We start from the raw sequence: 22,837 nt of genomic DNA on the forward strand, positions 1-22,837 counted from the left end.
GATTCATTTTTGCTATACCACATTCGTTCGTTGGTGTTCCTTTGTTGAATTCCTAAAAAAATCTTTGTCGAACGAGAAGGATCACGAAACCACCCCTTTGTCTCTCCGGAATCACTCGAAGGAAAAAGAGAGAAGAAGAAAGAAAGGAGAAGTCGAATCGAAATCCTCCTCGGGGTTCTTCGCGAAAGAAGGGGTTGCATTCGGGCAGGAAAAAAAGAGCTGCTAATTGACACGAGCGATTGCACGTAACGGTATAATTAGAGAGAAGAATACGGAGCCTGGACCGGTGCACCGATGAACCAATGAACCGGCCAGAGAGCGGCAAGAGGGGAAGGAGAGAAACAGAAAGGCAAAGGGAAACAGGGGAGAGAAGCAGCCGGCGAGTTCCGTCGAGGGTAGTGATGGGCATTCAGTTTCTCCTATATCACGAGTTTTCAAACAATTTACACGTATATTGACACGTTGACTGGTATTGGGGGTCTCCGGTAACCGGCACCTAGACCTTGCACTGACGTCATGGAAGTCACCGATTAATTGAAGTAATTTCCACATGATTCAATGTACCTTTCCGAGAACTAATAAGTTATTTCAGGTTTATAAGAATTGTCAGTTCAGGTATTCAACAATTTCTGGAACAGAGCTGTTACAGTATATTCATTTATAATTTACTAAAAAATTGTTTAAATGTACGTCCAATAAGAGATTTTGATATGTTTACTTATTATGCATTTTTTTAATGTAGTTGATAATTGACGATAAGGCAAAATGGCTTGTCAGACTCACATTTCAAAGAAATGTTTCATATATTACGCGAACGCGACGCTGAACTTACTGAAATAAGTGATACCATTTTGACGCCCTGGTTAACACATCAAATTTACCCGGCAGTTAACGCGATAAATTATTCAACGAAACAGGTAACATAAATCTTTCAAGAGATTCGACAATTAAGTAAAATTCAATAGCGACAAGTATCTCAAAAAGAATACTTATCCGAACTGATCTACTGGCTACAATTTATCTTCAACGTTATTCGTCATATGTCGAGCTACATATTATAGAAGATAAATCAAAGCTATTCGGTTTTGTCATTCGATCGGTGAATAATCATAATAATGGAGAACTCGCGGTGCCAGTTTCAACTGATTCGAGGTGCCTTAAGGCCATCGCTAGTCGAGGGGGCTCCCTCTTTGGGAGAACGAGCAGGAGAGACCGATCCCGTGGCGTGCAGGAGAGACAAGGCAGCGGGAGAGAACGAAACGTACCACGGTCTCGTGGATTCTGCCTGCACTCTGCGACCATTCCGCAGTAACACGTCGTCCAAGTCGGTTTCGCAGCGTTCCTCGGTCTCTGGCCTCTTGCCACGAGGCAGCACACGTCCTCGAGATGATCCAACAACCGATCCGCCGTGGGACCGGCTTCTTTTTACCGATCCTGCCTACCTCTGTCTAAAGTCTCCTTCGAACGAAAGGAAACCTCTTTCGATTCCTGCTCCTGAAAAATTCTTTCGATCGTGCTGGAATTTCACGTGCCAAATATGGTTCTGTTTCCTTCTGCTCCCCTGGTCTCGTAACGTTTATGGGATCTCAAAGTGGTGAACAGGAAGGACACTTTAAAATAAGTTTCCAGTCAACGTGGATGGTGATTCTTAAGACGTTCGACCGGAGGAGAGTAAAGTTGTTTTGGAGTTGCACGTAACAGCTCCGGTGACGCTTCGTTTTTCGAATCGACGAGAATGAAGGGCCACGAAGAAGGTCGAGAGGATTTTAGCACGGTGAACCACAGCGTTCGTCGGGGACGCCTCGAGAAAGGGAAGTGACAAGAAATCTTTCGGTGTTTGAAGAGCTTACGAAATGATGGAGAATTAGAATGTGTTTACCCGTTGGTGTTTCGAGTGACTGTTTTCGATGACACTTCCGCGTCCGGTTGCCTTGACTAACAGGTGATCGTTGTTTCACGGCCGATTCCTCTTTTTTATATTTATCAACGGTGACTTACGAAAGTTTCCTTACACCCTCTGTATAATCGGCGTCGTTATTATCGCCGGAATTCATGATGGAAATGATTGAAGACAAAGGAAACCGTGAGATATTTTAAACATACTAATGCGGATAAGCGTAATCAAAGTTTGTTTTAGAAAAAAGTTGGCAGTGTATCTAAGTATTTGATTATTAAATAATCCTTTCTCTTTTCCTATTATTGAAAATCTTCAATTTTTTATTTTCAAAGAATTTTGTGACGGTACTATAATCTTAATTTTAGTTATGAATTGTTCGCTTATCTTCGAAACAAACTATCGCTAACTGTATATTATAACGATTCTATATCATGTAATATTTATATAGGGACATGAATAAGATAAAAGAAAAATTTTGTTCATCGAAAACAATTTCTTCCGCTGTATTTGTGAAGATCAAATGTTTCGATGCTGAAGATGAGATATGAATTGTGCCGTGTGAAAAATGATGGGTTTCCCGGCAAAACCGGAAATCTGAACAGAGATTCGATGAAAGTGAGCCGACACGAGTTGTGTTATCGGTATTAATTTAAAAAGTAAGTGGCGTTGTGTGGCTTTCGTCCATAAAAAAGTGAAACGTTGCCCGATCGTACTGGGGCAATAATTAACTCGTCCTTAACGACTTTGGATACACCTGGTTCGGTGAGTAATCGTTTAATCGGTTTAATGGGCTATGATAATTAACTATCGATAATGTAACCTTGCCTTTGTGATTAACGTATTAATATTGTAATTAGAAACTAAAATCGATAGGATTATAAATACATAGAAAGCCTATTCTATTTAACCCTCTAACCTATTAACCCTTTATATGACTATGTAATTTGAAAAGTCATTCCTACAGCTAAATAATACATCCTTGCTTTTGAAATTTTATTTCGTTTTTATATCGCAAATTCAATTTAATTTAAATTTATCGCGTGTTGATCTAAGTTTTTCTTTCCTTTTAATTGACGTACATACGTATAGTGGTATATGTTCTTTAATAATTCCTTATAAGTAAACCTAACAGCGATTCTCTCAAACATGACGATTAAATGACGTAAATAAATTTGATAATCAGTAGTTTATATCCTTTGGAATGTCTTCCCGTTGCAAAAATGATTAGAATCTTTGTAATGCTCATTTGACAAACGGATACGCATATCGTAATATCAAATCGCGTTTCGATGGCGGCTCGACTCAAGACAATTTATTCCGGGAACAATATCTCGTTGAATTTTAAATGGCCGGCGTTATCGAAACTAGTTCACATAGTGCGAAAAATGCAACTGATCTATCTGGTTTTGTTACGTTCGCGCCGCATAAATAGAGAAATGCCGGAGCCGTGAGCAATAAAACAGTTGACGGGTTAATTACATTAGCTTTCAGATTCTTTGATATATTCGTAGGATCTTTAAAAAAAGCATGCATGGCTTATGTAATTGATTCTAAGCAGAAAATATAGGGACTGTGACTATTTTAATATTTCAATAACGAAGAACTATTAAGTCAACTATACAGAGATGAACAGTAGCATTCTACTAAGTTTCAATCCTATATTAAATCCTACATTGAAGTTTTTAAAACATTAAAACTGTTTGTCTATGGTTTCTATGTACCGTATGGTTTCTACAACTGAAACCAGAGTGAAATTGGAGCACAGGATATTCTAGATATCTGTAAAATTTGAAAGCATTCTAAAAAGAAGCGACTGAAAGGAATACACACGTATCTCATCGAACAAAATGTAAGTTCTTTAGAAACGATCTCTGTTGCATTTCATTATGGACATGGCATTTCAAATCCACCGAATATTTTAGAAGTTGTTACGTTTTGGTTTTCCGTTATCGTAACATATATCTGGTTATGGATGAGGCGCAGGTTACACCAAGCAACCTTATCTCATCAGTTTGAGCTTTTGCTAAGTAACTTCCTTGCTATACGACAGATACGCAAGACGCTAGCCTTTCGTACTAGCAGATATACATAGATAGTATATGGTTGCAGACGATGAAAGTTGTCCGGTGTAGATTGCGGAATAACGTTGATTGAGAAGTTTACGATAAGAATTAATGGGATATCACTCATATCATACACCTCGTACACCGTTTCCTTTAGCTCTGTGTATTTCGTAATTATCCTATTAGTCATTCTTAGTGCTCTGTTTATTCTGATAATTATTCATTTTTAATTTAAACGATAATTTTTTACAATATTGTTTTCATAGTTCTATTTTACCATAATATCACAAATAACACTATCGTTAAAGTACGGAAGAATTTGTTAATGAATCGATAATTTGTAAAGGTATTTTAATAATATTAGGTAAATTCCACAAGAAGGTTCAGGTACTATTGCTTTTATTTAAAAAAATCCTTTGCGTATCCGGTAATTATTCTCTCATTTCGTCTAATCAACAAAAAGTTATGCGTGCGTCATTGAAAAGTGGCTTAACTGCGGATTTTATGCGAATTCTCGACGTTGAATTCGCCACTGTCAGTAATCGGATCTCGTTAGCGAAGAATCAGTGTGCGCGTTGGTATTCGACATCGATTAACATTGCCGTTAAGGTAAGCTTTCGTTTGAGAGGTAGCTTCGATCGATCGATGAACATTCGCGCCGCTGATCCACGACTTCCCTTCTGTGATCGCCGCTCAATGATTTACGAGACCCGAGGCAGATTAATTGCTGCACACTTTTAACGAGGCCCGGTGTTTCTCATCCGATGATTATCCGTGTTTTATCGTACTGCTGTCTAACTATTGCGCCTTGCCATTGTGCATCCTGCAACGAACCTTTTGTAGGTGGAAGACTTTTCTTCCCTTTTTTAAAAATCTTTTATTGTTGTAAATTTAATCACCAAACGAATTTGATAATTATGTGATTAATCAGATTTCAGTTTACGTTAATTTTGGTAACTATTGAAGTATATGATCTTTCTTTGACAAATTTTTAAAATATACCAGCGAAAATAACGAGTATGCGTGTTAAAACATATACATTATCGATATCGCAATTAATTCGAATTTATATGTTTCCAATTAAACAACTATTTCCATCGTAATTAAGCGAGTTCAATTTGCTTAATTCAATAAGCATCCGTATTACTTTACCATTTCCATACGTAAGTAAGGATAAAAGCAGTTAGCAGCCACCTGACTGGGAGACATCATAAATTTGCCGCCGATAAACCTACTGAAATCCTATAATAGCCGTATCATCGCGCAGGTATCCCATGCGATAGCAGAAGCAGTAAACGGCATAAAATGTGAGAATACTTAGCTTATCGAACTTATGAATTTAATTGTAATTCTTTTAATCATCGAAAATTTTATCCGGATAAAAATTTCGTATATTCTACATCAAAACGACTTATTCTCTCATTATATTAATTCATTCTTTATTCTTTCTCATAATTTCCCCCTACCTCGATCAGTTATCTTCTTCTTTATCTCCTCTTTCCTTTTTTTCATTTTTATTCTCCCCTTTTCCGTTCGACATTCTACCGTTCCGTCCTCTGCTCGCTTCCCCCCAAGATCTTTATCCAATTTCTTTTCTTTTCTCTCTTTCAGCCTCCTTTTTTCCATTCAACATTATCGTTTCCTTTTTTTCTTTCCTGTTTCTTTCTCGTATGTTTACAATTTCTTTAACTTTCTCTTCATCCCCTTCCACCATTATTTCTTTCAGTTCTTTCTTTTTCTCTCTCTCTACTGTCCCTCACCTGAAGTCCTCTGTACGCACCTCCTTTCTCTCCTCTCGAGTCTACAAGCCGAGTAAGCACGCTCTCGTTTTCTCGCATGCACGCGTACGGTGAATGTGTTCTCGTATCGTCCCTATCCAGCAACTTCGTTAAGAGGACTCGAGTCGTCCTGCCGCTCCTCGTGAAAATCCCGGTCCGACTCGTCGAGGACAGGTTGATGCAACGACGTGCATACCTTTTCCCTGCCATGGAAAACAACGATCCGCTCTTACCTGGGTGTAAAGTGGTCTGGGTATTTATGAATGTTTAAGAACGTGGAATAATGGCCCTGTAAAATGTAAAAACACAGGCTTGCATATCGCATACGCTAGCGTCGAGCAGAATATCGTCCAAGGAATACTTTATTCCGTGTACTTCGAAAGTATTCGATGTCATATAAATCGAACGTTACGATCTGGAAAGATTAGCTACAAGCACACAGCTCGAAAACACTAACGTAGGATTGATGGTGATCGATGGTGATTCTATGTGCACAGATAAAGTTGAACAGGAAGAATCTAGTTCTTTCGTTTAAGAGCGCGTTTCTTTTAGAAAATCCAGTTTGAAATAGATGTCATTGGATCCTCAGCCATGTTGAATCGTATTCTATCAACAGTTTAGCTAAGTGCATACAAAATGTTATGTAATATTCTTGGTGTTAAAAATATTTGTTGTATTAGTATCTTATATTAATAAAACAAAGAGTAGCATTGTATATATCCTTAATGCCAACCGAGATTCACTTATGTATGACATCTCCTTTTGAGTAAAACTGGTAATAAAGTTAATGGTTTGAACTGCATGTCTAGTAGAACCGCGAGATAGGATTGAAAGATGTGAAGCATAAAGCCGTCATGATGTCTCCTAAATTGGAGCGCTGTCCTTTAAACAAAGCGGTTACCGAATATTGTTGAAAAGGATAGCAAGTAGATGTTATCTAGACAATGATTTATGGCGGAGCATAATTTTACGATTATACGTCAGGATACTTTCATATCGTAGAAGACTATTTCAAAGGAGCCGAGAATTTATGTTTCCTTCCTTATGTTTGGAAGCAACGTAATTAATAAAAATATATTTTACACTTTTCCCAAAACATTTACACTATTCCAAAACCAATGCTAATCGCAATCCGAATGAGCGTATTATACATATACATATCTGAAATGCGCATGTAATTACGAGTCTAACAGGAATTAAATTGCGATGTTAATGCTTTCCCGTCCGCTTGTATCAATTCTTGGCCTTCTTCTTTCTCACTCTCCCCTTAGATATTCGTAGCCGGCAAACGTGTACCGTAGAATTTCAGTGAGTTTATCGGCAGTGAAGTTACGATAATGTTTCCTGGTCAGGTGGAAGCAGGCTGCTTTGCGCTTCTCTACAAGGCCAACAGCAATAGTAAAGTAATGAAATTATGTTTTACATTTTATGTCAATTTTTTTTTATCCATTCGTCTCAACCAGATTACATAAAAACATACATTTCATTATTATATGAATTATTACATAGCTCGATGAAACGATCATAATATAGCTTCATGAAACATGATTTTATGATATTTACAGTTTCGTCCAGATTGCTCTTAAATTTACTATTTAAAGTACAGATAAAGATATTGACGCGTTTTATTTGTTAAAAGTTGTACATAAATACATTTTCCTAATACGATTCCTAGTTCTTTGTATAAATTCAATTTATCTTAAAAAGATTAAGAAAACTCGATGAATAAATTAATAAGGATTAATCCTCTATGCAACTTGCAAGTTATATACATAACTTTTCCATAACTTTTAGATCACAATGACAAACCACGATCTTTGTCATGATGAAACAAAATTCTGATTGTAGACCGATAAATGTTTATCGAAAAAGCACGTCAATAACAAAATGATTATACGACTAATTATGACAATAAATCATCTACGTTGAAATAAAATTTTCGCTTGGCAAAGTTAACGAACGTATCTCTAGGCGACGATTGAAGATACGACGTCCTCGCGGTCCTAAAGATCTGTACCTAATTATCATCGCGAGCCGAGGATTCTTGAAACTTTACAGATTTCCTTTTCCTCTTTTCAATGGCCGTTAGCCACGGAACGTCGTGTGCGCTTTTAATATTAGATCAACGATCTTTTACGATCATTATAGCCAGCGTGGTACCATCCAGCTGCGCAGGATCAACGATCAACCGACGAAGACCAACTCATTCAGCAACAAATGTAGCGGTGCTTGCACTACCGCCGGTCATGTCTTGTTCAACACGCCAGCGAGATACTTTATTGCTGATAATTCGAGGCCGGTCCCGCGAGAGACGTGCTGAAGTACGCCATTTACATTCCTGTCGTGATCACAAATGCATTTTATACACCGGCTAATATTCTGCTCGATCGCGTGGGTTAGATAGACGAGGATATACAGGGTGCTTTTCTAGTATACTAGAAGCTTTAAATCCTGTTAGAATCCTGGAATTTTTATATTCTCTCCCTAAATGATATAGTACGCTATGTTATTTTTAAATTTATTGCCTATCCAGTTTCAAACATAAATATCTTGGTAAAAAATATACCTATCCCATTTGTTGAAACCTACCGGCTGCAATTAATTTATATTCAGTCATGAAAGTCATCATATAACCCTTAAACCTGAATTATAACACCTTAACTTTTGGTAATTGAAGGATCCAGTAGTGAAAAGACACATTTGACAATATGTGCTATAAATTTCTAAACCTCGGAGTTTTAAGAGAAATAATTTTATCAGAAAACGTTATATTTCAATAGCTAGATAGACGGCAACTGCTATAAAATTTTGATTGTAAAATTTATCGACCCATTAGCTCCTGTAACTTTGGTACATTGCATTAATTCGGATATACACGATTTTATAGTTTTACTAATAAAATCCAATCCAAATAAACTATTACATGTTCGCGCATAAAGGTGCTGCATGTACCTTTGGATCTTTACTCATTTTTTAAAATTAACATTACACCTACGGTAATTTGCTGACATACATTTCGCAACTGACGACAGGATACCATGTTCCTTTAAAAAGCTCCCGTTCGCAAGCGTGTTTAATTTGTTTCATGGTCGGTTCACTGAAATTATAGCAAGCCGGGATCAAAAGTTACAAAATTTACGACTCGTAACTTCAGCGAGTAGCATATATTAACTAGTCGCAGCGGGCAACTTTGAATGCAACAGCCACCCGTCGTGGTCGAGCAAGGTGTAACGCAAGAATCGATGTGCCATAATCGGGCCGAGCTTTTTGATTTAACAGCGCAGCGTTTCTTAATGAACGACGCGCCTCTTCTTTCGCTTCTTTTAAAACCAGTAGCGGAACTTTTTGATCCGCGATCGGGTTACCCAAGATCATTCACTCGCGAACAAGACCCAAGGTATACTTTTTTATACGAACCTGTCATCGATTACCAAGACCTTGAGATGCAACGCCATTCTAAAATGAGATCGTGATTATTTTAGATTTAGAAAGAAGTATTTATATCTTGCTAAAATTAAACTGTTCGAAGTAGTTAATAAATAATGTATTTTGCCTACGAAGATAAAAGTGACCTTGAAAATATAAATACCTCCGTATTAGTTCTCGATGTCTAAATTAAGATATTTCCCACTAATGTTCTCATGAGAATCAAAAAGGTTCAATAACATAAAATTCATACCGTTTGGCTGGCCAATGATGGCTTTTCTACTGAAAAATTCCAGACATTCCACTTTGATACTAGCAAAACCAACAGATCAAAATGACTACACTAAAAAAATTCAGAAAATTTATTATTTCCGCCATCAAAACAGAATCTGCCCCGAATTAAATTTAAAGTAAGGCTATAATTCTAAAACCACCTTTCTACTAAGTCACGAAACTTGATAGCAATACGTATTAAAAATATTACAGACTTTCCAAATCTAAGTCAACGCTTGCAAACAGATGTATGTACGTTCGCCATGTGCAATCAAGGCGAGAGTATATCCATAAACCATAAATACAATATTGTCGCTAGACTCTACTCATCAACAGGTATAGTTCTCGTGTCACCGTAGCGTAACAGTTGAAAATGAAAAGTTATAGAGTTTACGAGTCGTAACTCAGGTCTGTAGTTTCTATTAACCAGTCGCGTACATGGCTGGGGCCTGGACCGAGAACAAGAACCGAGGACTCTCGTGAGTCGCTTCAGGAGCAAGCAAGGTGTAATGTCGAATCGATGTACCATAATCGCCTGGACTTAGGTGTCTTTCGTTTCAAGCCGAGGCTACGGCGTGCTTGCAGCCCACAGAACTGGTATACACGTATATATGTATATTGTATATACTAGTACGTGTACTCACGTACTCATTTTGTATACCGGGTGAAGCACTTGGTGTTACTGTTTGGAATTCCCTTGTGAAATGGTCTTAGCAGATACTCTTCGTGATTGTGTTTCGTGAAAATTATTTTTAATTCGAATAACACGGTTTTTAATGGAGCTCGAATATTAACGGGTCCGTTCAAGTGCATACACGCTATCGTAAATGCAAATAAATATTTACACACGAAAGTTGTTTCACTTGGTGGAAGAAACTTAATAGAATGCTCTGACTTTTTTTTAAAGAGATTTTTTTTAACGGAGATATGTATTTTTATTGTCGACGATTTATTGCATGTTTCAAGATACATTCGACAACATGTGTATCCCATATCGTAATATATAAATTCTGCCTTTTTTTTCTTTAGTCTTATCTTTTGTATATTAGAACTTAATCGAGAAAAATGGTAAGACAATTTGGAAATTAATACTTATATCGAAATTACTTTGCAGGCAAGATGGCAGTTTGCAGCAGCTTACTCATTATTTCGCGATTACTTCTCATCGTCGTAGCATTGACTGTACCAGGAACATGGATGTGAGTATCCCTTTTTGTAGAATTACCAGCTTCTTAAATTAAAGTTCCAATATCGAGTATTTCGATACCGTTAAGATATAACTGATTATATTCAATTACGAATGTAATATCCAATTTTTATATAATTACGAATATTCAAACATTTAAGTAAAAACGTTATAATGTGCATTCCCTCATAATGTTTGCTATTAAATGCAGATAATAATTCAGATTTCCCTAAAGGAGTAAGCGTGAAATTCACAACCCCTACGCAAAATTGCCTAATTACTCGGCGCAATCTTCAAGGTACAGATCGAAGAACACAAGTACGGGGTATCAGGACGATAATCGATAAATTAATATGTCGTGAAGAGAAAGGTACGGTTCTCTACCCTCATCAAATTCCCGCAAAAATTGCCCACGCAACGACTACCATAATTTATAGCTCTTTGTATACAGCGAGACGAAATCGCGTCGTGGGAACACGATCGAAGGATTTTTCATAGAATCGCTGTCCTCTTTCTCAAAGTACCCCCGACAACGGTGTGTCTAATTTCTGAATTGCCTTAGTCACCCCTAACTTCCACCCCTGCACGTCCATGACAAATCATTGAATAGTTCCGAGATCGGTACAGATTTCATGGCGTGGAATTTTCATCCGTGAAGATCCTTCATGCCCCGCTTCGTAATTGGATTTTTGGAAATCACTGGGAATATGGTATTTTTTCTTCTGCTTCGCTGAAAGCTTCTTTATGTTTTTCTAAGTCCCTTCCTTTCGTCGAAATTTCTGGCCAGTTGAATTGAAATGGCAAATATTTTTAGTAGAAAGGAAAACGGAGGATGTTGTTCAAAATTTCCCTTTCATAGCAAAGATTTTTTGAAGATATTGCCTGAGATAGACATCGAATTAACTTTTGGTATTTCTAAAATTAATTGAACGAAGCTTCAAATGAAATAAGAATTAAATGAAAAAGGGCTAGTTCGTTTGATAAATTTTTGTTCAATTTTTCTTCCTAGGCTCTACCTAATATGTCAAAGTTGCGAGTATCGACAGTGGATTATAATTAATTTAAAGTTGTTAATTTTAAACAAAGAATGTCGAGAAACAAACACTTTTGATCGCTGATAAATGCCACCAACTTTTCCATTACACTGCTTCCCATTTCAAAATTCAAAAGATGACACTAATAGATTTCGATCGTTGATAAATGATCAATAACCCTTTCAGTCATTACAGTGGTTTTTTTTCTAAATCTCATCGCTAAGCGTCTCTGATCAAGAAAATGCCTAATCATTTGGGCGGGACTCATAGGATTTCCATAAAAGTTAATCCCTCTTATCTGAGCTTAAGTTAAGAACTCGATGGATGTAATCTCTGGTCGTTTTAATTTTATCTTTACTACATCCTAATTAGATCTGAGCTTTTGAGAGATCTTTCAAAGAGCTTTTAATAAATTACTTTCAATATTCGCGCAATTTCTATGTACTTTAACAAAACCAAAGAGTTCCGTCTTAAAGATACAGATTTTGTTCAGTGAATTCCCACCTTATCTGCTTCTTAAAAATTTGTATATTCAACTTTTCATTCGCCACATATCCTTGTTATATACTTTATCCAGCGAACAGACTCGACGTGAGTATCTACTCTGTGCGTCGTAAATGGCAGACTTGAATTCTTCCATGACTTACGGTTTTACGTGAGCGAATTAATTACACGACATTTCAGTCGGCAATAAGATACAGCGTAACTTGAGCAATGGTCTATGCAAGATAAAACAATTTTCTCGCAAAAATGCGCGTTTCTCTCGCTAATCTACCCTTCAGTATCAACGTAACAACCCCTTAAGTCACGACTAAGAGCCAGCGTCCAGATTAGATTCCGGACACACGGCGATGTGCGTGTGTTTAAGTGCAGGAATGAATTGATTCACACCAGGCCATTCCCGGTGCACTATTTCTCCGTGAATCGCGACGATATCGAAACAGTCAGATTAAAGGGTGGCCTCGAGACATTTTTCTCGTCCCACGTGAGAAGAAAGTGGCGTCATTGTTGGCCGCGACACGATACTTTCCACTAGATGTTTTAGTTTCTTTCGTTCGATGTTAGACTAGAAATCGGTTAGCAATTCGCTCGATTCGCTTTAACACCGAGCGTATAGTTTCTTTCACTTGTAATATGATCAATTCTTATTCTTCGTTTCTTAGATTTCTACGAAATGATACATGCATGTTGAGCGAAAAAAAACGAGAAATAGGAAAAACAGTAACATAAAAAACGAAGAATTCCTGCTCGAACCGTAGGAACAAAAGTAGGTACGTGTTACTCCAAAATGGTCTCTTCCTTTCCTTTGTTCCTCATCCCTTCTTCCTTTACTTTATTTCCTTCCTCTCTTCCGTTTTGATCTTTTTGCCGATATAACGACGATACCGATAAAATTTTTGTTCATTCTGAAATAATTTATTTATTGCATGAAACTTTGCCTACTTTTAAATTCCCATGTTTCTTCCTTTTCATCCTCAGCAAGCAAAGATAAAATCCTCATAAACTCACAGTCATTTCTTTAAGAATTTCTTACATGAGGAGCACAGTCAAAGTAACTTTTAAAGTCTCGAAGGAATGTATATTTTTAGTTGTATTAATGGAGAGATCGTACTTCATGGTTGATAATTTACTACTGCTAATAGTAATCATTATCTCAATCGTTCGTCTCTGCTAACACTAAAATAATACGGATCGATTACATTACTCCTACGCAAAATAAGGTGGATAACGTATACCTGAGCATTCTGAGGAATAAAGTGTACGTCGCTCTTCAATGTTTATCAGAAAAAAATTATCACATATCCGATTTAGGATAATAGAACATAAAATTATATTTAAATTGATTGATATTTCAATGTGTAACGATCGAATCTCGTGCAAAGTAAAATTTTGTAAATTTCTACTTTATATTGGAATTAACTTATCATTAAATTCGTGGATACGTATTAAAATTGGCCCCATTTCTATCTCTTCGTCCAAATGTTGACAGAGTTAAGGATTAGATCAATGAATTGAAATAGCAAAGTTTATTCAACGGGAAATTAAAATTAAATATAATATTTCAATTAGAACACCCGGTACGTAAAACCATACGATTGCCGGTATAATCTTTTAAGAGACACGGGGCATTACTTTTTGGGACGGCACGGCCTACGAAGTGCCCCACGAATTTGCGTGGGCAGGATCCTTCGAAATATTATCGTTCCCCTCCCATGATTCCCTGCGTCATTGTTTTAGGGGAGTGCAAAGCTGATAATATATCACAACCAAAACGTGTTCCGGAATATTAATGCAGTCTATTATGCATACCCTAGTGTAGTTTACCATGAGACCAATGGTTGAAAATCTTAATCCTCTAAATCTCGTTCAGATTAGTTAATTCGCTTCTTTAATTCGAGTGACTTCGCTTCAAGCTTGTATTCATGAAAGTCAAATTGCTTGATTTGAAATCGTTTACCTTTTTTTTTTAATATTTATCGGTGATGTCTTCAAGCGCTGTATGTTACGTGGGATAGTATCACGCGCAACTTTCACCCCAGTAAAAGGGATTAGAAACTGCAGTAAACAACGGCATAGAAACATCTGAGATGTAATAATACAGTTTGCTTAACGTCAGGAGCGATATCTCCTACACAGAGTGGTCTACATAACTGGGACAAGTTGTATCTCTTTCTAAGTTACAATTAAAAAAATTTGACAATTAGCTTTTATCTTTTGAAATATTACTCCCAAGTGAAAATGATTAGAGCCTTGATATTGTAAAAATCTTCATTAATTTAGTACTCATCTACTTTCCTAAATACTATACTCAAAGTATTTTAAGGCATCGTTTAACGTTTGGGCAAATTTCATCGCAGTGTAAGGAGAGCGAACGAGAAAATTAATTTGATTCGATACTTGGGAATATCCAACAACTTGTACACTACATGTTGATCTTTAACCCGTTCTACTACCCTTAAAATATCGAACACGGATCCTCATATATATACACTATATATGACATAACTTTCCTATTGTTTCCTACACGTTTTGCCCATCAATCCTGCGCATTGAGGTCGCTAGACTGCATTTTATGTATTCGATTGGCAATATCAGAGCATCCAAGTGTGTACAGCATACACTCATACTCATGCTTATATCGCTGGTAAAACCTTTACGAGCACCCGTTTCGAATTTCAGATTGGTAGATCCGTTAGAGACCCCCTGACTTCTGTCCGTGACGGCATCATTCCATCATCTCGCTCGGTTGACTCACAAATGTACCATTAAAAATCGGCACGGAGAACCGTTCTTCGCCCACGGCTTTTCAGCTCCAAATTTGTATAATCAGCGTAACAAATCTTTGCAAGTTCGACCGAATTTATACACGCCTTTTGGAAAAGAAGGGGGCGTCGAGTATTCAACAAAGGGTGGTTGATCGAGATGGGTTTTGCAAATATCGGACAAGCTTCCACGTTGGAAGTTATTCGTTCGAGCTAAGAATAGATCTCGCTCGAGGTTCCATTGAAACTTATTATCCTTGTAAAACTCGTATTGAAATTTACTAATATAATATAAAATAACTGAAACAATGTAAAAATACACGTGATATTTGAATAACGCTACTAACTGTTAATCGCTACCCTGAAGTATCCCAAACAATATTCAGTACAGTTAATGTTTAACGTTAATCAAAATGATGGATTTAATTTTTATTCAACAGAGGTACATATTGGCTTGGTGGAAAAGTTATATCAAGTCTATCTTAAAGTTAGATCTAAAAGTTATATCTTAATCCATCGCTCTATTCTTTTCCGTTCTGATTTTATCCTAACGTTTGCATCGCTTTTTCCCGTGATCGTTTCAGAAACATCGGCCTGCAACACTTTCCACAACTCGAAACTGCTCAGATGATAGAAACCTACGACGTCGCTGCATCAAGCATTTGTCATGGGCTAAAAGGGCTCTCGCAAGGCCAAGGGAAACTATGCCAGTTGTCCGTGGATCACATGCCAAGTGTTGCGAAGGGTGCAAAATTTGGAATTCACGAGTGCCAGCATCAATTTCACGACCGAAGATGGAATTGCTCCACTGTCTCTGATGAGTCAGTGTTCGGACCTATGCTTAGAATAGGTAAAACACTTTTATACAAGCTACTTATATCAAGTTCTTTCTTTCTTCGTCAATGACCTTTTGTTGGCAATACTTGTTTCCTAACAACCTCTTATTTACGAAGAGACACATCACGATGCGATGATCTCATTATTGCAATCAAGAGATAGGTAGGTTTCAATAAACAGTACGGAAGAAATGAAGAATATTACACTAATTCATGGATCGATCAAGGATAAGGACTCTCTTTAAACAAATAAAAGTTTTAAAATGTTATCATTTATAAATAAGTTTTTAAGCAGTTATTGGTATAGCTTTAAATGCTAAAAAAAGACTTAAACGGACGCGTTCCTTTTCCTAGCAAGCAGAGAGACTGCGTTCGTCCATGCGATCACAGCTGCAGGAGTGGTATATTCGATTAGCCGATCTTGCAGAGATGGACAATTATCCTCGTGTGGATGTTCTAGAAGCAGCAGACCCAGAGATCTAAAGCGAGACTGGATCTGGGGTGGCTGCGGAGACAATCTCGAATACGGTTACAAGTAATTATTGCAAACTCTTTTTTAATTCCACTAACTGTTTTAAATTTCTCCCTGATCTGTATGTATATTACTGTCAATGTTTAATATGCTCAAAGCTTTCATCGAGAGCTTTCTCTAACAGATTTTATCCGTTTAGATTTACACAAGCATTCGTTGATGTGAAAGAACGTGAGCGAAGTTTTAAAAGAGGCAGTAGAGAACAAGGCAGAAGCTTAATGAATCTTCATAATAACGAAGCCGGACGCAGGGTAAATTTCATTCTTTTTTATTTGCATTTTATTAAATAGAGACAAAGAAATCATTAGCGTTAATAATTATGAAATTAACAAATTTCCAAAGGCTGTTATAAAACGGTCCAAAGTAACGTGCAAGTGTCACGGAGTTTCTGGAAGTTGCAGTTTAATTACTTGCTGGCAGCAACTTGCTTCCTTCCGAGAAATTGGTATGTTTTTTTTAATGTAGTTACTTTTAATGTTGCGATAATAGAATAATATTATAAATACATATTAATCATCTTTACAGGTGATTTTCTCTTAGATAAATACGATGGGGCAACAGAAGTGAGAGTAAATAGACGTGGGCGTCTGTCTATGCGAGATCCAAGATTTTCGTTACCTACTGCGAATGATCTAGTTTATTTGGATGAATCTCCAAACTATTGTCTTCCTAATGAAACACTTGGATCGTTAGGTAACAAATTTTTATTCAAAAACTTTAAATGATTAATTTATTAATTTCTTTTGATAGTTTTCAAAAATATTAAATAAATACTACACGAGACTATGCTTATACAAATTTCTTTCTTTCTTTACAAAAAATAAATATTTATTAGGTACACATGGAAGAATTTGCAACAGAACATCATCCGGTATGGATGGATGTAATCTTCTTTGCTGCGGTCGAGGATATAACACACAAAAATCAACCATTAGAGAACGATGCGAGTGCAAATTTCATTGGTGTTGTTTCGTTGAATGCAAAACTTGTGTTAAAAGCGTAGATATTCATACTTGCAAATAAAATTTCAATTTTATTTTATACTTTCATAAGAAAAATTTATGTACCTTTTTGTGATACAATTCTCCTCGGTATTTCAGATAGACATCAATTATTAGGGAATATTATACTGTGTATATACATTTCTTAAACTTATAACAAACGTTTAGCAAAATACTTTAGTAAAATGCTTACCTATTATCATCATCATTTAAAAAATGTGCTATATCATATTTAACTTAAAATATGCACACTAATCCTTTATTTCATACTATTATAGATGTTTCTCATGAAAAATTGGATGTATGAATGAATACAAATAGGTTTTTAAAATTCTGAAAATAGTTAAATGATTAAAAACACTGCTTGCATCTTGAAAATTATGAATTTGATATTATTCAACAATGACATATATGCCCTATTACCGGTATTCAAAATTCAAATTTTAATTTTTAGACTGAAGTATTATTAATGTTTAAAGTGTAATATATAGATTTATTTTTTCATATGTGCAGGATTTTCTACAGAGTCTCAATAAATATAAGTGCACTTTACAAAATCCAGTAATAAAAATAAAAGCTATAAATACAGTACAGTTATTTATGAAGTTAACTCAACCAAATTAAGTTTCATAAATGACTCACGGTCTGTGATTTCATAAATTAAAAAGAAAAACAAAATAAAAGACTTCATAAATTTTCTGAACTATTTAGATATTTTGTTATCTACAATTATGATACAATTATTAGTACAGTATTATATTTGTAAAGAAATATTTTTATTAGCATGCAAAATAAGTCAGCCTAATATGTAGTATTAATTTAGTTTATAGTTACTAGTGTAGTAATGATAAATCCTGCACACTTATACATATTTAATATTATTGAGCACAGTAGGTTTATTGTATTTGTCATAAATTAAATTTTATTTAATATTAACATGATTATTTATTGCTATCTTTGTATAATGTATGCTGTATAAATTTGCATATTCCAATTAAAAGAAATGCTTAAATAATAAAGACAGATAATACTAAAATAGACAACATGTTTTTGAATATCCTTCCTCAAATATTTTCCTAACTTTAAAAGATCTGTAATAAAATTTAAAAGATCAAAATTTGAAAATTATTATTATTTTTACTTTACTTTATAATAGACGAAATGCATAATTCAAAATCTGTTAGTTTATGCAACTTATATTTATTGCTGTGTACTATATATATACTTTTATATAATATTTATACATAACTGAATACTATTCATATGTTTCCCAAGGCTTCTCTGGATAATTCATGGTCCCAGGTCTTGGGTGTTTATATTGCTCTGGTTCTTGTAAGCAAATTCCACTTTCTAACAGTGTATCGATGAGTGATTGTACTTTCTTTCCAATAACAAAAGAAGTTTTATTCAAATAAATTTCAGATATACCACTTTCTAAGCAACGTTGTGCAAGCATACGTCCCACAAACTTATATGCTATACAGTCATTTGTGCTGAAATAATTTGTATAACTTTAATTTGGTTTTTGAGTTTTGAAAAGTATTTAATTATTAACTATTTAAAATTTTTCATAAGTTGATCAAATAATCTACGTAAGTCTAGAAAAAATCTAGAAATCTTTGTCATCGTTTCTTTTGCTAGTTGCAATTTCAAATTTCAAATCAATGCATTTCTATTTCATGTATTTATAGTGTCTACAAACCTATATAATTGTTTTTTCAATCCCCAATCTTTACTTGATACTGTGATAACTGGACCATTTTCAAAATGACATATTTCTGCTACAACATGACGTTGAGTGGTATGTACAACCAACCTATCCAAATTTTGATCACAAGTGTTAAAAAGATACAGTATTAAAACTTAGTATACTATTAAGGTTATAATAGAAAAAATTATGTTATGGTAATTATCTTACTTATGCCAATATCCACATTCACGTTTATCAAGAGCATATCCTATAGGTTTCCTTGCGATTCTTAAACGTTCTAAATTTCGTGGATTGCGATTCCTGATTTCTTTACAATTTTTTACTATTTCTGCATTTCCATGTATTTGTCTCTTAATTAAGGTGTTAGTAGGTATTCGAAGCATTTTGAAATTTTATGTAATTTATAAATATTTTAATAATTTTGTTTATTTAAATGCAAGTAAATCGTATACGTATGTATATCTTTCGTTTAAACCTCAAATTCTTTAAATATTTCCTGACAATCACAAATAATGAATATAAGCTGGGCAGTGAACTCCTCGCTCAACTATACTACATAATCAATAACACAATAGACAATATTTTTCATAATATTTACATGTTATGATATTTGGGTTTAATTCAATTAAAATAATAAAAAGTCTATTTTAAGATAATTAACAAAGTTCGGTGTTACTTAATCTATGTGTACAATTTCAATGAATTTTTTTCTTATACTATTTAATTATTTAAAAGAGTTAATGTTTTTTTATTAATATGGTATCATAATATTATAACATTTATTAATATTCTTATTTTATTACAAACAAAATTAAAATATATTTAAAAACATTTTATATTTTGTTGGTTCATAAATTTCACCTCTCTTAATTTGAAATAAGAAGTATGTATATACATATAGTATAGTTTATACAAGAATGTAGTATAAGAAGAATATAATCATATATAGAAAAACACATTTCTTAAGCATATAGTAAAAAGTATAAGCAGTACACGGTAAGAAATATATTAGAGAATACAGATACTTGAGTTTTACATATTTTAAGCATCATTATATAAGAATAATAATGTAAGAATGTGAATGTATAAAATATTTATATTTGTATGGAAGAAATATAAAGTAATAAATATATCATGAAATTTACATAAATTTGCTTTGAAATTTTGAATTCTTATACAGGGGACAGCACAATCTACAGTATCTTGCAAGGATTAAGTGTATAAATCTAATATTTTGTTTTTCTAAGTTTTATACATAACCAACTTAGATATGAAAAATGAAAAGGGAGAGTAAATATATAATTCGTAGTTAAACAAATGCTACGCTAAACAAGAAAAATTTATAACATTAAGAATTAAAAATTACTTTCAAAATGGGTACTGTAGAATATGGTTTTCCAATGATCGGTGGTTTAATGCCAGTAAGTAAGAATGAAATATAATTCGTTTATCTATGAAAAATTACATTATACATAATAATTTTCTTATGCATATCTAAATTTTTTAAATATTTCTTTTTTATATAATTAATTTTTGTGTCGCTAGCAAATTCAAGCTCTTATAGCACCACCTGTATCAGAAGATTCTAAAACAGCAAAAAATAAAAAGGACAAAGAAGAGAAAAAGCATCCGTATTTTAAAAGAAGAGGACGTGGTCACAATCATGATATCTGTGATGCCTGTCGAGATGGAGGAGAACTTATATGTTGTGACAAATGCCCTGCATCATACCATTTGCAATGCCAGTGAGTTTGGATACTTCAAGATGAAAGAAATGAGATTCAATATTTCTGGCTTTAGTAATATTATTTTTAAATATAAAAATGCTTACTGAATCTAATTTTTTGTTTAAATGAATTGAATTTTATATATATAATCATTTGCAGTTATCCAGCAGTGGATCCAGCAGATATTCCTAATGGAGAATGGTTGTGCTATGCTTGCCGATGTGCATCAAAAAGAAATCTATTAGATACTAAAGGAAATGAAAAGAATAAAAAAAAATCTGCATTAGAAGTGTTAGCTTTGGCAGCATCTTTAGTTAATCCCAGAGAATTTGAATTGCCTAAAGAATTGCAATTACCAATTATGTTCCCTGGTAGTAATAAAGTAGATTATGTTTCAGGTAGAAGAGGAAAACAACAAAGTGGAAGTAATAATGGTATATATTATTTAATTTTTTATAGATATTTATTACATAATTTATTATTAATTATAAGATTTTTTTTCAGTAGGGAAAAGTCACTGTTTAGATAATAATTTAATGGTACCTTTACCAGCACGTTTGTGCTTTGAATGTGGTCGTAGCTGCAGAAAAGCACCATTAATTGCATGTGATTATTGTCCATTATATTTTCATCAAGATTGTTTAGACCCACCACTCACTGCTTTTCCAATTGGAAGATGGATGTGTCCTAATCATCCAAATCATTTCATAGATCAAAATTTATTAACCTCGTGTAGAGTGACAGAACGTATTAAACTTTGGGATAAATATGCCAATCAACGTATAGATCAACATGCAGTAAAATTAGATTTTTTACGTAAAGCGCGTGCTGCAAATCCACTTTTTCGAACAAAGATAAAATTAGAAGGTCGAACAAGAGTAAAGGTACCCTGTTCTGTAAAATTTCATTATGAACACCCACCAGAATTAGATCCTGTACAATTTTACCATGATGCTGTCATAAGACCAGTGAGTAAAAATATTAAAGTGCAGGGTGTAGAAGATAATGATAACAAACTCCCTAAAGTAGAAAAAGAAAATACAAAAGTGCAAAGATTGGAAGAACCAATGGAAATAGAAAAGGAGATTGAAGAAAACAATGAAATAAAGGGTGAAAGTAATCAAGAAGATACAAGTAGCATTAAATATGAGGAAAATGTGGAACAAGAAAATGTAACTGAAAGTAGTTGTAATGATGACATTAGTACTGAATATTATGCAGAGAAGTTTGGTTATGATGTAAAAGAAGGTATACAGTTACTTGAAAGACCAGTTTTAGAAGCATTGGCATTACAACGATTAGAACAAATTTTAGATCCAGATGGAGAAAATTATGACATAATTAATTGCCAAACAAGGGCCAGAGCGGCATTGTTTTCTTTAAATCACAAACCTAAACCACCAACTTTTATGGTTCATAAAACACTTACTATTGGAAGTGGACCAAATTGTGATTTAGTTTTATCTAATTATGGTAACTGTAGCTTTACATCTTCAAAACACGCTATTATTTTTTTCGACGAGGTAATAATGGATAACGATTTCAATATGTATTGTTTTCATTAAATATCTTATGAGATGTATTATTTTATCTATCTGTATTCTTTTATTTACAGAGTACCAAACGTTATGAATTATTAAACTATAGTGAATATGGAACAGTAGTTGATAATGTACTATATTCTTGTAACTATACAGGCGTCGTAGAAGAGATAAAAGAAGAAGCTGATGATAAATTCCAATTATTGACTAAGGAACAAGATACAACAGAAGCAGTAAAGGCTATAATAAGAGAAAAGGTTCTGACTCAAAAACAAATAGAGAAGAAAAGAGTATTATGTAAATGTAACTTGACAAGGTCTGAAACAAAAAATAAAGATCACTTAGAAGAAGGGTGGGAAGGAAGTGCTATTGTTGCTCACGGATCGACACTGGCATTTGGATGCCTAATGTTTGTATTTAATACGATAAATGCACATTTAGAACGATGAATCCTTATAGTGTTAATATTCCATCATTTCCGTGTACAGATATTTTCGTAAGCTAACGGTAATTAAATTAATTAAACGAATTCTTTTTATTTTATTTTGTTTGTATTTCATTGGCATTCG

General features: G+C 34.4%; 3 protein-coding genes across 6 annotated transcripts; 2 read left to right on the top strand and 1 right to left on the bottom strand.

The window, feature by feature from the left end:
• The first annotated feature begins 1,218 nt into the window (after positions 1 to 1,218).
• LOC126865959 (protein Wnt-5b-like) lies at positions 1,219 to 18,198 on the top strand. 3 transcript variants are annotated; one of them, XM_050618933.1, is made up of 9 exons: positions 1,219 to 2,083; positions 2,346 to 2,659; positions 10,552 to 10,636; positions 15,505 to 15,770; positions 16,111 to 16,291; positions 16,428 to 16,539; positions 16,631 to 16,733; positions 16,814 to 16,981; positions 17,124 to 18,198. In XM_050618933.1, the coding sequence occupies exons 3-9, from the start codon at positions 10,557 to 10,559 to the stop codon at positions 17,309 to 17,311; spliced, it is 1,098 nt and encodes a 365-aa protein (XP_050474890.1). In that variant the 5' UTR covers positions 1,219 to 2,083; positions 2,346 to 2,659; positions 10,552 to 10,556; the 3' UTR covers positions 17,312 to 18,198. The 3 variants fall into 3 exon arrangements, with proteins under 3 accessions (XP_050474890.1, XP_050474889.1, XP_050474891.1); XM_050618932.1 differs by having other exon boundaries at positions 1,219 to 2,659; XM_050618934.1 differs by lacking the exons at positions 1,219 to 2,083; positions 2,346 to 2,659 and adding an exon at positions 5,167 to 10,034.
• Positions 18,199 to 18,469: 271 nt separating this feature from the next.
• On the bottom strand, positions 18,470 to 19,585 carry LOC126865964 (39S ribosomal protein L18, mitochondrial). Its single transcript, XM_050618940.1, has 3 exons — positions 19,208 to 19,585; positions 18,992 to 19,105; positions 18,470 to 18,782 (listed from the first exon to the last, which is right to left on the bottom strand). Exons 1-3 carry the CDS (start codon positions 19,381 to 19,383, stop codon positions 18,545 to 18,547), a joined length of 528 nt encoding a protein of 175 aa, XP_050474897.1. The 5' UTR covers positions 19,384 to 19,585; the 3' UTR covers positions 18,470 to 18,544.
• A 284-nt stretch (positions 19,586 to 19,869) lies between these two features.
• On the top strand, positions 19,870 to 22,811 carry LOC126865956 (PHD finger protein 12). Of its 2 annotated transcripts, XM_050618926.1 has the most exons (6): positions 19,870 to 19,996; positions 20,181 to 20,421; positions 20,546 to 20,745; positions 20,887 to 21,161; positions 21,232 to 22,250; positions 22,343 to 22,811. In XM_050618926.1, exons 2-6 carry the CDS (start codon positions 20,374 to 20,376, stop codon positions 22,715 to 22,717), a joined length of 1,917 nt encoding a protein of 638 aa, XP_050474883.1. In that variant the 5' UTR covers positions 19,870 to 19,996; positions 20,181 to 20,373; the 3' UTR covers positions 22,718 to 22,811. The 2 variants fall into 2 exon arrangements, with proteins under 2 accessions (XP_050474883.1, XP_050474884.1); XM_050618927.1 differs by lacking the exon at positions 19,870 to 19,996 and having other exon boundaries at positions 20,030 to 20,421.
• Positions 22,812 to 22,837: the final 26 nt, after the last annotated feature.

This window comes from Bombus huntii, chromosome 5, assembly GCF_024542735.1.
Source record: "Bombus huntii isolate Logan2020A chromosome 5, iyBomHunt1.1, whole genome shotgun sequence".
In the NCBI taxonomy this organism is placed as follows: domain Eukaryota; kingdom Metazoa; phylum Arthropoda; class Insecta; order Hymenoptera; family Apidae; genus Bombus; species Bombus huntii.

Coding starts and splice junctions, on each gene's coding strand:
- LOC126865959 (XM_050618932.1), top strand. CDS start 10,557: ATGGCAGTTTGCAGCAGCTTACTCATTATTTCGCGATTACTTCTCATC. Junction 15,771..16,110: donor CGGACCTATGCTTAGAATAG/GTAAAACACTTT, acceptor TCCTTTTCCTAG/CAAGCAGAGAGACTGCGTTC. Junction 16,540..16,630: donor ATAACGAAGCCGGACGCAGG/GTAAATTTCATT, acceptor AAATTTCCAAAG/GCTGTTATAAAACGGTCCAA.
- LOC126865964 (XM_050618940.1), bottom strand. CDS start 19,383: ATGCTTCGAATACCTACTAACACCTTAATTAAGAGACAAATACATGGA. Junction 19,106..19,207: donor GAATGTGGATATTGGCATAA/GTAAGATAATTA, acceptor AAATTTGGATAG/GTTGGTTGTACATACCACTC. Junction 18,783..18,991: donor TTGAAAAAACAATTATATAG/GTTTGTAGACAC, acceptor AAATTATTTCAG/CACAAATGACTGTATAGCAT.
- LOC126865956 (XM_050618926.1), top strand. CDS start 20,374: ATGGGTACTGTAGAATATGGTTTTCCAATGATCGGTGGTTTAATGCCA. Junction 20,422..20,545: donor TGATCGGTGGTTTAATGCCA/GTAAGTAAGAAT, acceptor TTGTGTCGCTAG/CAAATTCAAGCTCTTATAGC. Junction 20,746..20,886: donor TCATACCATTTGCAATGCCA/GTGAGTTTGGAT, acceptor AATCATTTGCAG/TTATCCAGCAGTGGATCCAG.